This window comes from Corvus brachyrhynchos, unplaced genomic scaffold, assembly GCF_000691975.1.
Source record: "Corvus brachyrhynchos isolate BGI_N302 unplaced genomic scaffold, ASM69197v1 scaffold61, whole genome shotgun sequence".
Taxonomy (NCBI): Eukaryota; Metazoa; Chordata; class Aves; order Passeriformes; family Corvidae; genus Corvus; species Corvus brachyrhynchos.
The window spans coordinates 6,911,466-6,926,395 of NW_008236478.1; the positions used below are offsets into that span (position 1 = coordinate 6,911,466).

Below are 14,930 nucleotides of genomic sequence, written 5' to 3' on the forward strand. Positions count from 1 at the left end.
CCTGCTCTGTTCTCGGGATCCTTGTGCATCAAAAGCAGCCCAAGAAAATACAGCGTTGTTTCCTTTCTCAGCATATTGATGAACTCAAGCAAATGTCTCCTGTCATGTGTGTGCATATCACTTCCAAAATGCATCAGCCACTCAGTGCACGTTGCACTCCTGCACAGACAACGTGCCTGTCCAGTTGGAGTGTGCCTTTCTGTGTTTCCACATCTGTGCCCCTAAACATAAGAATATAAGAACTACTTGGGCTTCCTCGTGGGAGCTGCAGTTTTCCAAGGTGCAGTTTGGATTGCTGGGCTGGGGAACCAGGGAGAGACCCCTGCAGCTACCAGCTCCTCCTGTGGTGGTTGCATATGGGGCCCAAGATTAGGAATTGTTTTGGTTTTGGGACTGGCAGTGTGAGCAGGTAGACCTGTGTAGCCTCAAGTCTGACTCAAACAGGAGCTGTCTGGAAAAGATATTTTCTTAGTCAGGTCAGAAGCCATCAGGAGGATAATACCTGTATATAACTGACTGTAACCTTGTCCATGGAACTGCTGTGGTTAGGCACAGGAATGGAATAAACCAAAAGTGCATCCAGGTCAGAATGCCATCAGTTTGCTAGTAGCTAATGCCAAAGAAAGAGGCAAAAAAAAGATAAGCACTTAGCAGTATTGGTCCAGCTTTTGCTCGCTTCCTCCAAGGCTCAGGAGCTTCCTGAGCAGGAGGTGGCATTTTTGCATCTAATAGTTTTGCTGGGGTTTTTTTCCCATTTTCTTCCATTTTCCAATCCTTGCTTGAATCCAGGCAAAGAGTTCCTCAGGTTAAATACATATTGTGGGACAAGAACTATCTCCTTTTAAGATGGACATTTAAAACATGTTCTTTAATTGCTATTTGGAGTTGTTAAAGTCACAGAATTTAGTACCTACCTCAAGATCTTGTTCCTGAAATGCTGTTGTGCTCTGAAAGCCCTCCCTACCTGCCCCAAAATGATGCCCAGAGCTCTGCTGCCGGTTGGGGTTCACTTCGTTGTCCTCAGCTGTTCTTGCTACAAGCATTCAGATTAAGTAGAATTTATTCCTTCTATTTAAGGACACAAAGGCTTCATTAGGATGTATTTGTGGGCACAGTGGCCACCTTTGGTATCTCACGATGTAGGATGAGCATTGGTTGTTTTAGGATTTCCCCTGTGACAACACTGGGCTTATCTGGTTTCTTCCTCTGTTTCCCATAGGTTCCTGAAAGTGGCCGGCGGCACAGTGGATGCTGTTACCTGGCAACAGTAGGTATTCACCATTCCTTCTATTTTCCAGCCCTCAGTGCAGTGATCACAGACACTGGGAACAGAGCTGATGTGCTCTCTGGGTGTCAAAGGGGCACATGTGCTACAGCCACCTCCTCTGTCCTGCTGCATATAAACAGGTGAAGGAGGCTCTGCCCTTCTCTCTCGAGCCTCTCAAACAATTACAGGAGTGGATGTAATAACCTTTACCTCTGCAGCTGAAGCACAGGATAAAAATACCACTGCCTGCATGCCTGGCCTCCACATTGCTGGAAACAGAGCCCTGCACTGGACTGCTGAGTCTCCAGAGGCAGCTGGGAGGACAGGCAGCTCTGGGGGTGGCCTGGGTAGGGACAACAGGGAGGCAAAAGCCACGTGTTACAGTGTATGGGACAATCTGAAAGCCCTTTTCCTTTCATCCCAATCACTGTCTCCTCATGCCCACTGGCCTGAATCTAAACTGGTTCATCCAGACAAGGGAGAGGAAGCTTAGTCCAAAGGTAAATGCGTAATGCCCCAGCCTCCACTCTGTTTTGTAAGGGTGTCCACAGACACACCGCTGTGTCCTACATGCAGGTGGAGCCCCAGGAGCAGATATCAGTTGAAAGGGGATGAACATCCAAGATCCTGTCTCAGCTGAAGCTGAGAGGTGCTGTTACCTGCTTTTTCTCCTGGTCCCACAAATGCTGCATTTCAGAAGAGCAAAGGAAGCTCTGAGCTGTAGCACTGAGTGTAACAAGCACTATGTGGAGGGAGGGGTTTTCTTATTTGAGGGAAAATCCATAAATATATTTCTCCTCCTCTTATTTCCACCTGCCCCAGTTTGCATGCTGTGGCCAGAGGTAGGGTCCCTGGCAGTCTGTGGCTCTCTGCAGTGGGAGTGCAAATGCCAGTGCAAAGGTGAGGCACCGTACAAGCACAGCAGTGACCACCAAAACTGATAGCAATAGGGTTTGTGGGGAGGACTCTCTCCTGCCACAGAAAGGACACATTTCAGAGACAGGTATTCACTGGAGGGAAAAAACTGTGATGAGCCCACACGGTTCTCAGATAAAGTGGATTTGCTGTCATGCTGGGTTAAACTTCCCGTGCAGGACACTGGCCTGAGCATGGGAGCCAGGGTCTCAGGTCCACCGTGTGCTTGTGTGTGCTGCCCACGAGACTTGTTCCCAAGCTGATTCTTCACAGTGACCCTTCATGGGGTGCTCAGGCTGCTTTGCTGAAGTGCAGTAGTGGGGCTTGTAAATCCATCACTTGGCCATTTGGAGACCTGCTCCTGAGTAGAGCTCAATGGGGTTTAACGTACAAGGTTTTCTTGCAAGTGCCCCCATGGTCTCTGTGTCAGTGTGTTAACCTTGGAGGCTTCTGCAGAAGCAACTGCAGGCACCTCAGAGGGGTTTATAGCACCAGGCATGGCCAGCAACCTGTGAGTCCCATTCTTGGAGCTTGGCTTGTCTCAGTATGCTTGCCTGGGTGTTTAGCTCCTTGGGCTTCCCTGCCAGGCAGCAGCAGCTTGATGCAATGGGGACAGTGGGGTAGCAGAGCAATTGGAGCAGGATTTGTGTTACTTACAGGCTCATGCTGTGCAATGATGATCTATGTCTCATCTGGGAGTTTGCTTTTCATGATTACACGATGTGCTGATCGCATTTACTTAGTCCAGGAATTTGCTTTCTGCAGCAGGGCTTGATCACTGGGCCAAGCCCTTGGATGAGTTGAAGGAACAAATTTCCAGGCTTCAGATGTGGAGTTTCATCTGGTGTGCAGGGAATCTGCCTGCATGGCTGCTTTGAAACCTTTTCTTATAGGATCAGTGTGAAGTGCTTATCAGGTCTGGTGCTGAAGCAGCAACCTGTGGTTTGGAAGGCTGGTGCAGCTCTCCACAAGAGTCAGCAGAGCTGAGCTGCTGCCTGCTGACCCATTTCCACTGCAGTGTTCCTGCTTCTCCCGCAGCCAGGGTTTGCAGCTCTGGAGATAGCACCCGTATGTGATTGTGAGGACTGGCAATGGCCACAGCTCTGAGCTGAGCTTCTGTACTGTTTATGAATAAATGTCAAAACAGTGTCTCATTCCTCTGCTCCAAACAGCAAAACAAAACAAAACAAGTTCCTTTGTATCCAAGAAGAAAATTATTAGCAGGAAACTAAACTGCTGTCTAATTTCAAGTATGAGTATTTTTGTTCCAAACCCTAACGTTCTCCTGGGATATTGGTTATAAATTTGTCAAATCTGTTATTCCTTTGAAAAGTCTGTGCTCAATCCAGAAAGGGAACTGAGAAGGGAATATATTGCAAGGAGTCCTATTCTTTGTGTGAAAACAGAATATATCTTGAAATATAATTGATAGAAAAGTGACACTGAGTAGAAATAAGCAGCTCACCAATGAGCCTCACTCACTCAGCTGAGTATGGTTTCACTTACGTACATAACATAACTCAGCATGTGTGCTTTCCTCTTCAGAAGTAAAGTGTTGCTGGAGAGGGATGTGTGAATGGCTTCAAAGTGCTCAGGGAATTTCCTCTAAAGGAGGATGTGACAGTGGCTCCAAGAGTTTTGGCATTTCACTGGTGATTTAGATTGTTATGTTTGGTTATGAGTAAATGCAGACCCCGTCAGCCTTTGGATGTGGGTCTCCACTGCTCAGAATCCTCCCCACAGCCATCTCTTTGCTCTGTGCTGGTGTCCTCACACATGGTGAAGATTCATTGCCCACTTAAACCTGCAGCTGTGCCCAGTTCCATCCCTGGGCATACTCTCTCAGTCTGTACAACTGGTTCTCCATTCAAAGTCTTGCACACAGCTCCAAGTCTGTCATGTTTAATGGACAAATCCTTATGCAATGCTGCCTCTGAAACACAAATCCCTGCTACTTATGGAGAAAGTAAGTGTTTGCACCTTCAAAACCAGTCTGTCCCTCTGGCTTCTTGGAGAATGCCACTTTTTCTTCCAAGATAGAAAGTCACTTGACCTATGTGGCAAATCAGAAGTGCCAGACACACAGGCACGTGTGAGATGTTGCTTAAAATGCTTTTGCCTGGCTGGGTTTGGGTGACATCTCTTCTGGCCTAGTCATGTTGAGTGTGCAGGGGGAGATGCTCACAAGCAGTAGCACAGGGCAGATTTCCCAGAGGTGCCAGGAGAGAGTTGTCCAGCGTGGGCACACCCACAAGGGTGTATATTTGGGCTCACATCAGCCTGCTGCAAGTGCTCAGAGTGCAGTGTCTTCACAGGCTGTGCCTGGAGGAAGGGGCTGCAGGAAGGAATCCCTGGCCCATCAGCACCTGTACACAAACCTGGTCAGGGCACAGCTTTGCCCACTGGCTTGCAATCCTCTTCACTGTCTGATGGAGGGAACAGTTTCTGGCAGCATCCCGGCCCTGGCCACCAGCACATTCCCAGGCAAGGCCAGGGCAAGGCTGGGGAGATGGCACAGGCCAGGGATAGCTCCCGGTGGTGGGATGGAAAAATGCATCTTGTCTGGGGACAGAGAAAGGCATGGGTGTGAGTTGTGCCTTTGGGGCCAGAGAGCAGCCCCTGATCACTCTTCATCAGTGCAATTATTACTTGACTGGAGTTGGGCAGCACCTCTCATCTGTGCCTGCAGGCCTTTGGAAGGAGCAGGTCGCATCCTGCCTCTCTCTCCATGACAAGCAGTGTGGCTGCCCCAAGTCCTGCGCTGCAGATGCCCTCTCCTCAGGAAGATGCTCACGGATCAGGACCACCTGCCAGCCGAGGTGTCTCAGTTTCCCAGCTGCAGTGGCAGCAGGGTGTCATGCTGACCATGGGGATCTGCCCTGCTCAGTGTCCCTGGCAGGCGGGTGCCCTAATTCCAAGCAGACTCTCCCTGTAGCAGCAGGCAACAAAGTAGATCCGGAAATTCCTGAGCTTTGGGAAGTGGGCTTTAATGCAATTAACTACAACAGAAGAAGAGGTCAGATAATAGGGGCAAAGGTTGCTCTTTAAAATGAAGGAGGAGGTAAATGAAACCAGCTGCCTGGGAGTCAGTGCACTGCCTTCATTAAACACGGGACAATGCTTATGGTCCCATGCAGCAAATCATGGATCTTTCCAGAAAACCCTTTTAAATGCAACACAAGACCTAGAGGTGAGAGGATGGAGACACATAGCCAGCCCCAGAATCTCCCAAGTGCTCTGGTGCCTGGCACTGTCCTTCTCTGGAAGGAACTGGGGAGCTGTGTGCAGCCTGGCCTTGCAGCTTGCTCAAGAACAGAGCATTTCTGACTGGCAGCTGTGCTCAGCCCTGCCTCACTACTGTTCTCAGCTCATCTTTATGCCACAGCTGGGAACCCATTCCTGAGCAGCCAGGTATCAGCACAGAGCTCAGTTCCTCTCTCTTCCTCACAAGACTTGTGCAACTGGTGCCATTTTCCCTTTTTCCTAGTCTGAGGAGGATGAAAGCACCTGTTGGCAACTGAGAACTTCCCAGGCAGATTTGCAAGACATCCTTGCCCATTTTACTGAAGCTTGTAATTGTCTTCTTCATGCTTTTCTTACACACCCAAAGCTGAAGTGTTTCCCTCTTCACACCCCCAGGAAATATGCTACCAGGATTTCTTGACACTGAAGCAGGAATACTGATACTTCATTTCTGCCCTTCATGGCTCTACCAGTCTCTGTTTCACTGTGTTGTTAATGAAGGTGTCAAACAATGTGACCATGGCACATATCCCAGGGTATTTCTCTTCCCTGTAGGGTCCCGGGTGTACTGAGCACAACAGCACCTTCCCAGGCTGCCTCCATGTGATCTCTGGGATGGCAGAGCCTCCTCTGGGTCTGCTCCTGGTCCTCTCCCCTTGGCAGTGGACCTACATGTCAGAGCACACCTTGTGCTTGAATGAGGTGATGACGAGGTGCAAGCCTGTCTTTGCTCTCTGAGGGGTTTATCCTGGGCTCTGGGACCGTATTGGCCAAGAAGCTAAACCCTACAGAGACTCTGATGCATTGGAGGGGTCATACACAGATTGAGGTTTATCTAACTCCATCTTTTCCCTGTGAATGCAACCTTTTTTTATGGTCTTTCAGCCAGTTTTAGGCCCAGGTGATGGAGTTTTTAGTCCACAGCAGTCTGAAAAAGTTGTTTCTGTTCAGTTTTTAAGTGCAGTGCTAAAATCCAAACATCTGCCATCCCCAGAGAATATTGCTTTGTAATTTTGTCTTAAAAAGTAATCTGTGTAAACCCCACCACTGCCTGCTGCTCACAGACCTGCTCTCCTCCCAGCAGCCAGTGGTTCAATAGTGTGTAAGTGATCAGAATGATTTTGAACACTTCCTAAATTCTCCCTGGAGATTATCTCCGCCCTTAGCACCTTCCAGCCACCATGGATGTACAGAAATGCCTCTTGCCTCTTTGCCCAGGTCACACAGTGTTGGGGGGTGCCTGGCATGTTCCCATGCTTCGCTGGGGACACAGCTGGGACTGCACGCCTGGGGGAGGGTTGACAGAGGAGGTTCTTCTCCTGTAATGCATTTGCAAGTTGAGCCTGTAATAGAATTCTGCTCTGGGACAGTTAGTGACTTGGAGCAGTGAGACACAAAAATCCTCTCCAAGCACTCGTGCATGTTGCACATGTGCCAGGTGCTCTGTCTGAGCTGAGTTAGCCCACGGCATCCTTTGGGGATGCTCCTGCATTCCAGCACCCAAGTGAAACAGCCACTACAACTGCTACAGCTGCTCACTGGTGCAGATGAGATGCATGTTATGGAGAAAGCAGTGCTGGAAAGGTGAATCCACCTTTCTTCAGAGCCCAGGTCTTCAGCCCATTATGCCTCCCAGCACCCACAGCTGCACTGAGGTCTGCAGAGAGGATCTGTGTAACTCTGGTGAAATCCAAGTGGGCGTACATCCAGTGGGGGATGGGAGGCAATGACTAAGCCCCACCAGCCCCAGCCAGAGCTGCTGCAGCTCCTGGGAACCTCCATCCCCCCAGCATGGCTCTGTCATACTCTGGGGCTTGTTGTGGTGAGTGGCTGATGCACACTGCAGATTTGGGAGGACAAGGTTCATAAAGTTTCTCTTGCAAAACCTATTAATCAGGAAAAGGGCCGGCCCAGGGGTATGCCAGTGCATGCTGCAGCAGGCATCCTGGTCCCTGCAAGACTGGCAGGGGGCTCTGGGCCATTTCTCCTCGCATGGAGCAGAGGTGCCAGCCCAAGACTCTTCCTCAGGAGGAGCAGGTTGGGATTACCTCTAGACATGGGGTATGTGCAGTCAGGACAGAATGCTTCACCTAATGTCCCGGAGCCAGGAGACAGCAGTGAGACATTTCAGAGCCTTCCTCTCACACTTGAAGATAGATGATTCACATGGTTATGGGCAGCACTGTAGCTGTACTCTATAAAATCAAGCACATGGAGAGCAGGAATCAGCCCCCTCTATGGGAAACACTCCCTGGCATTCATAGGCCAGAAGGTATTTCTGTGAGAGCAGGACTTCCTCTGCTGGTGACAGCCATGACATTTCTTGACAGGAGGATTCAGCTGTGGATTTTGCTGGAAAAGCAAGCAAGGAAGGTGCAGGTTGTGCAAGAGTGCTGCAAAGCCTTTGCAGGCGGCATTTTGTTCCCAGCCTTTGGAATTCTTCCCCCAGAGTTCACCAGCAAAAGTTAAGAAACTGCAAAACTTCCCATGGTTCCTGAAGTGCAGGATGCTCAGTGTTCAGGGTGTGTCCACCTTACATCCTGTTTTGGAGACTGAAGCATCTGCCAGACAGGCATGGCCAGAGGGCCAGGATAGGACAAGGTGCAAGCAGGGACTCCCCCAGAGCAAAGGAGGCTTCTTGGCAGGGGGCAGCAGCAGAACAGGAGGACATGGTTTGGGGGCAGAGACACTCACAGCTCTCTGACCTTGTCTTCTTATTTTCCTTCCAGTTACTACATAGATGGTCGAGTGGCCAAAGTGACAGACTTCCTGAAAACACGCCTGCTAGACACACTCTCAGACCAGATCAGGAAAATCCAGAAGGTGAGCGAGTGCAAAGGGTCTGCAGGGGCGAGGGGGCACCGTGCCTGCAGTGCCTGGGCTCAGCATCGCCACACTTGCAGGGGAGCTGGCGTGGGGTAGGGAGGGAGAGTGGCTGCTGGGCCCTGTGCTCCCCCCCAAAATGCAGCCAGCCCTCATTCAGGGCTGAAACACCAAGCATGGGGTGAAACACCAGGCAGCACAAAGCCTGGCCCCAGGGTGGGATGTGCGGCGGGTTTTGAGGGAAGTGGCCACAGGCTGCAGAACAGCATGGGCTGTGCAGGTGTGCCAGGACACAGGCTGGATGCACAGGGCAGGAGCAAACCCCATGCAAAGACTGGCTTGAGTCTCCCATCCATCTATTCTTGAAGGGAGCAGCATGAAATGAGGGAGAAACTGAACTTGCTCCCCAGGACAAGGAGAGGAGTGAGCAGCCAGGTGGTACCAAACCCTCCTGAGCACAGCTGGTGCTGTGTCTGCTCAGGAGGGGACTCTACTGCCATATCTTGCCTCACTTGCTCACAGTGCCTGGAAATGTTGCTTGCAGAGTAGTGACAGGTGCATTCCCAGAGTGATTCTCACTAGTGGAGAATCGTGACCATTATGAACAACTCTCCTTTTTCCCTGATGATCATGTTTTGACTGTCAAAAAACCAAGCTGTTGCTGGCCTGCAGTGTCAGAGTCCATGGCTCTGCCTGACTCATGAGTGCTCCTTTCCTCAGTGGTCTGGACCTGACAAGGGCTTTGCAGGGTCCCCCTGCTTTGGCTGATACAGCGGCCAGGGCTGTGACTGACACACTCAGCTGTCAGTCCTGGAAGAAATAAGGAACACCTAGTGAGTGAAAAAGGCCTTAGGGATTGGAGGAGATGTCCATCCATCCATCTTGTCTAGGTTTTCAACTCTTACCGCTCGCCACAATGTCTCACTTGTAATTCCTGCAGGGAGAAACCATAGAATGAGTAAACAACTCAAAGAGGCCCTGGGAAAGGGGATGAGAGGGTCAGTGCAGCAAAGCTGGAGGAGAGAAGCTGCTTGCTGAGCCCTCTGGCACAAGCTGGGAGCCATCCACGTATGTGGATGATACTCCTGCTGTGGGGGAGGCATGACACAGTGGCCAGTGGAATCACTGTGTCACAAGCAAGAGACCCCCACTGGGGGTATAATACCCTGCCAAAAGTGGTGACACGTGTCCCACCTCTGCTGCGGGTTGGAGCCTGCTGGGAATGGAGTGGGACTCCATCCATTCCCAGACCAGAAGCAGCAAGGAGCTGCCCTTGGTGAAGTTTAGGGGAACCTTCGCACCCATGGGCCAGAATTTGGCCCGGACAGGGCAGGGCTGGGGAAGGCTCTCCTGGGAATGCCAGTGTGGATGAGCAAAAGCACAGCACTGGGTGCTAATGGCCTCCAGCTTGGCTCTGAGTCCGTGCATCCTGCCGGGGCTGATTAGAGCAGCTGGACTTGTCCACTTCCCTGTTTTATTGCTTCCTCTCCGACCGGGGAAGGTGGCGGGCTTAGATAATTACAGGCAGGATGCCAACACCTCTGGGGCTTCAGTCAGGGTTGTCGACTCTCACAGGCTGTGAGTGGGAGGCAGCCCAGAGCTGGCGTATTTAACATCTTTGAGGGATCCCAGTCCATCCAGCACATTCCAGCGCTCCTCACTAATGGGGCAGGATCCATCAGGCTGCGCAGAGCGTTCCTGGGGCCGCTGGGTTTGCAGACATCTGGTCGTGGGAGCTTGTCACCCGGCCTGGAGAAGTGGGATTGCAGGAGAGAAGATAGGGTGTGGTGCCGAAGGTTGCTCAGGCTGGGAGAGGGCAGCTCTGGCCATCTGAGCCCTCCTGTCCCATCTGGCACTCACAGATGTCTGTTCACAGGTTCACTGCTGGCTGAAGCCTTGTAAGGGGTGAGCCAGCATGCTCAGACCTGCATGTCCCACCTGTGCCACAGACCCTTCAGGTGGCAAAGCAGCCCCTGCCCAGCTGTGGGACTGACTATCTGTGACTGGAGGAATCCCACTGCTTTCTCATCTTTAATCCATGTGGCTCCAGTATGTGACCCAGTGCTCCCACACTGCAGAGCCACTGGGGCTCAGGGGCTCTCCATGGCTGGCAGCCACCTTGAAAGGGGGTAGGGAGAGCTAAGGCAACATGAGAGTGCAGTCTGTGGGATGGAGTGCAAGGGGAGACCAAAGGGGAAGAGCAGGGTCTGGGACTGGGAACATGAGAGTACATTTGGGAGCAGCTCCAGAAGATGCAAGTGGACATGTGGCAAAAAAAAGGAATAGTGTCCCCCCACCCGGCCAAGGTAAAGACACAGAGTGACGTGCCATGCCCAGGCAGGCACTGACTGTCCAGCAGCGCCATCACCAAAAGTCTCCACAAGTCTTCCCAGGGTGTGGGACAGGAAATGTATGCCTTGGCTTTGAATCACAGGTTCCCCAGGGTAATTTTGGTTACTTTTGTCTCTCACGCAGGTAGTGAACACGTACACACCAGGGAAGAAGATCTGGCTGGAAGGTGTTGGCACGACCTCAACTGGAGGCATGAACAACCTCTCCGATTCATATGCAGCTGGGTTCCTGTGAGTGACACTGGCTTGCCAGCACCAGGGCACTGCCACCTCCGTGGGCTCTGCAGGCTGAGGTGCTGCAAAGGCACTGCAGCTGGGAGAGGGCAAGCTCCATGCCCAGAGACCCCCTCAGTACTCCCTGGTAGCCTGAGTATTGTTAACTTCTCCATTTCATCCCTATTACCCCTCCTCAGCTCTGCTTTCCATTTTCTCTCCTTTGAAGCTACAACCATTCCTGGCTCCTGGGGCTTGTCCACTGGCATAGCCCCACGGCCTGGACATCCTGCTGCAAAGCCCCACTTCAGATCTTCAGAGCTGGCTGTGATAATGAAAGATGGAGGAGGATTATCTAAGCTTTGCAGGGAAGCACAGGGACATGCCTGGGCTACCAAGGCTGTGGCAGGCTGTGAGAGTTGAAGATCTTGCCCAGGGAGTGTGAGAAGGCAGGCCAGTGCAAAGGTCTGGTCTGCCCTGCTCAGACAGAAAGTGCAGAGTGCTGGCAGGCTGGGGGAGCACCCCAGGCTCTGGGCAGAGGGCTGAGATATTGGGGTGCACACAGGGGCTCAGGCACAGGTTTGGGACATGCAAGCTGGGCACAGCTGGGGCAGGGGGAGAAACATGCAGACTTGCTGGGGCAGGGATAGTGGGAGCCAGTTAATGCCCAGCTCACTAAACCCTCTGGAGACTTCAGCTCAGGTGCTGAAGTAGGGATCAGGTCAGATGCATGAGAGCAGCTGTGCCACTGGGACCAGGCAACCCCCCATGGTGCTCCCCCAGCCCCCCCCCCCGCCATCATGCCCAAACCACCTGGTGGACCAGAACTTCAACCCCTTGCCGGTAGGTCTGCCCAGGGATGTCGTGCTGGTGCTGCCTTCTCCTTGCACATTTGGGGAGGTTCTCTCCTTGTGGTGTCTCTGAACTCTGCTGGAAAATGAATTTTCCAGATCTGTTCCTTAGAGTGTTAATAGGAGATGTTAGTTCATGTCAAGTGCAACATGTTGGAGGCAGATGGGAGAGTGATACCTCTGTAGCTGAAATTTCATCTAATCCCTCAGGGTCCATAGCACAGGAGGGAGGCTCGTGCCACTGAGGGGTGCCAGGGCAGGCTGGCGAGTCGGAGGGATGGATGTGGCAGGATTACCATGCATGGCATGGGGCATCAGCTGGATTGCTAGTGTTGAGCTGGCCATGGAGAAGCCAGGATGGAGCTTCAGCACCTGATTTCAGACCTCTAGAAACCAAGGTGAAAGCTTCACCGTGAGCAGTGGTCCTCACCAGTGCCCCACAAAATCCCTCACTCTTCAGAAACACCTGGGCAGAGGGGAACTCCCAGAACACATGGGGCTGATAAGGAAACCATATGAAAAACCCTGTTAGAAGTAGCAGGTTTCCTTTTCCTCTGGGGCTTAGTAAATACACTGCCTTGTAAGCAGAGAGCCTGGCAGAGCGGCTGGGTGCTCTGCATCTCCCCTAGAAGGGATTGGTCCATGACCCAGCAGACACTGCCAGCAGGCTGGGGATCCCTGTCGGAGATGTGCACAACCCTGACACTGTGAGCCTGCCCTCAGTGCTGTGCCGGGATCTCAGGGTGGCTGCAGGGGAGCAAAGTCTGAGGGAGCTGCATCTCAGTCAGCTCTACCTACTCAGGCGATGAAAACAGCATCCCTGCAACAGCATCCCTGAGCATCAGGTTGGCTCCAGAGAGCAAACCAGAGAGCAGGAGGGCAGGCCCACTGCCTGCGCTGCTCTGGGTATCTCCTGGAGCACCTTGGTCTGCTCCCACATGCAGCCTTCCAGCAGGCACACCTGCCAGCTCTGGGGGCCCAGGTGGGGAGAGCCTGGGGGGCTTTGAGCTTTGTTTGAGATGAACCTGAGCCTGCAGCTAGCACTTGATGGTTTTCTCCTGAAGAGCCAATTTCCCTGGCCAAGCCACATCACCCCCTCTCCCAGGGCTTCAGGGCCCCCTGGATTGCTCCTGGCTGGACAGGTGCAGGCCAGCTCCTGCCTGCTGGGTGCACAAGGGCAGCAGGTGGCTGTGGCCAGCTCTCCTGGCACAGCGGGTCAGAGGGTGGCCCATGGCCAGCTCTCTTGGCACAGCGGGGCAGCGGCCCAGAGCGGCTGGAGGAGTGCAGTTCAGAACGGGATTAAAGCCAGGGAAGGAGTTAGAGGAATAAACCCCGGGCTGTTAAACACAATGGAAGTCTTTAACTTGGATTTTGCTGTTGTTTTAAAGATAAGTCTCCCAATACATTAGATGCCAATTGCTGTCATGATTGTTTCTTCACTCTCCCATGTGCTTCAGCACTGATCCCACATCCCACCACAGTTTCTTCCTGCACAAACTCTGGCGGGTGCTTCCACGACCCTTTTCTCTGCACTCCTGTGCTACAGAAGAGCCACAGGCAGGTGAAAACCGACAAAGGGTTTAAAAGCTGCAAACACCATAAAGCCCAGCAAGACCGGGCCATGACCTGCTCCGCGGGATAGCTGCTGCTCTTTTCCCGTGGGAGCTATCAAGAAGATAAAAGCCGCTGGCTGTACCTGTGCGGGGCCGCGGCGCTGTGAAATACAATCTGCTCATTAGCTGCCATGACAAAGAGGTTTCCGAACGCCGGCTGGGCGTGAGGCAGCTCTCAGCTGCCTGCTGGGAGCAGGGCTGCACCGCCGCGGCATCAATCACAGCTCCAGCTGGCAGCTCCTCAGGGAGCTGGGAGCCAGGCCTGGGCTCCCCGGAGCAGTCTTTGCACCTTCTCCTCCTCTGCCGCTGCTGATGCCTGCTTGCTCAATAAGAGGATGGCCTCAGGTGGCAGCAGTGTGGCCAAGGGGCACTGAAGCTTCTCAGTGAAATTAGGAAGATGCTCACATCTCTGCTGGGCTTCCCACACACAGCTGACTCATGAGCTAAGTGGTATTTTGTGGCTTTGTGGATATCTTGCAAGGGACCTGGTCATTGTGTGCCCCTCCAGGTCCTTCACTCATGGAAGGGCAGCTTGAGTGCCCATCCTGGTTGCCAGAATTGCCTGTCCACTCTCCCTCTGAGCTCAAGTGTTTTACTGCCTTGTTATTTTTGAGATAACATTTTCATGTATGGTTGGAGTGCTTTTTCTTCCTGAATGATTGGGGCAGTCAGCTGTATAATAGTCAGAGGAGCCCTTCAAATAAAGCCTTTTGCAGGTACATCAGTCTGCCTGCCTGCACTTAAACCTGTACATGTGTGGGAGTAAGGAGTGGAGGGAAGGAGGGCAGGAGCAGCACCAATACTCGCTCTTCACAGGGCAGTGCCTTTGAAATGCTGATCTGGCATTTAGTACCTCTAGGATCATTTCAGGCATGCAACGTACATACTCTATCTCTCTTTCCTTAATATCTCTCTGAAACAGTCCAGAGGGAAGCAATACATTTATTTCACCCCAGGCAGGCATGAGATTTCTCTTCATATTCTTACAGAATGTTAAAGACCTTTTTCAGTGCTCTTCCACGTGGCACTCACTACTTTTTTATCCATCCCTGATATTGATTTCTGCTCCTTTAATGTACAATGCTGTAAGGTTATATCTATGCAGAGAAAAAACTTGGGCATAGTTCTAGGCAAGGTTTGAGGAACACAAACTCCAAAGAGAAGCCAAAGCTGAAAACCAGACTTCCATTTCCTGTGGCTCCTCATGGGGCCTAAAGAGCTCCTCTTCCCCTGAAGAGTATGGGCGGTGAGATACTGGGTTTGGTAGACACTTAAAGCTCTTTTCTGCATATAAGATTCATATGCAGGATAAGGAAGTCCTGGAGGGATCAAGGGTGAATCGACAGCAGGGGCTGCCTGCTCAGCTGTGGTGGTAGAAGACAATATGATATTGCCTGTGAATTGATGGCGTCCTTGAGAAAGCATCACAGCAGTGCGAAGGTCTGTGCCCAATGGTGCTGTGATCAGATGCTTGGATGCTGCGGGTGATTTTTTACCTCCTTGGCTTTGCCCAAAGGCACTGAGGAGAACACAATGGGAAAGAATATCACTGTCTGTCCTGGAGGAGGGAGGGCCCTGGGCTCACACTAGGTCTATCTGACCTGTTCCGAGCACCTCCCCACTGGGGAATGGGTTGCCCCCCCCCCCAGGTTTG

At 52.1% G+C, this 14,930-nt stretch overlaps 1 protein-coding gene across 1 annotated transcript in view; it reads left to right on the plus strand.

Annotated features, from left to right (window-relative positions):
* LOC103624635 (Hermansky-Pudlak syndrome 1 protein homolog) overlaps positions 1-14,930 on the plus strand; it is a 112,120-nt gene that overhangs the window by 82,356 nt on the left and 14,834 nt on the right. The window contains exons 6-9 of the mRNA XM_017725869.1: positions 1,220-1,267; positions 8,155-8,248; positions 10,724-10,831; positions 11,596-11,655. Coding sequence (XP_017581358.1) covers positions 1,220-1,267; positions 8,155-8,248; positions 10,724-10,831; positions 11,596-11,655 — 310 coding nt within the window. The remainder of the gene's footprint in view (positions 1-1,219; positions 1,268-8,154; positions 8,249-10,723; positions 10,832-11,595; positions 11,656-14,930) is intronic.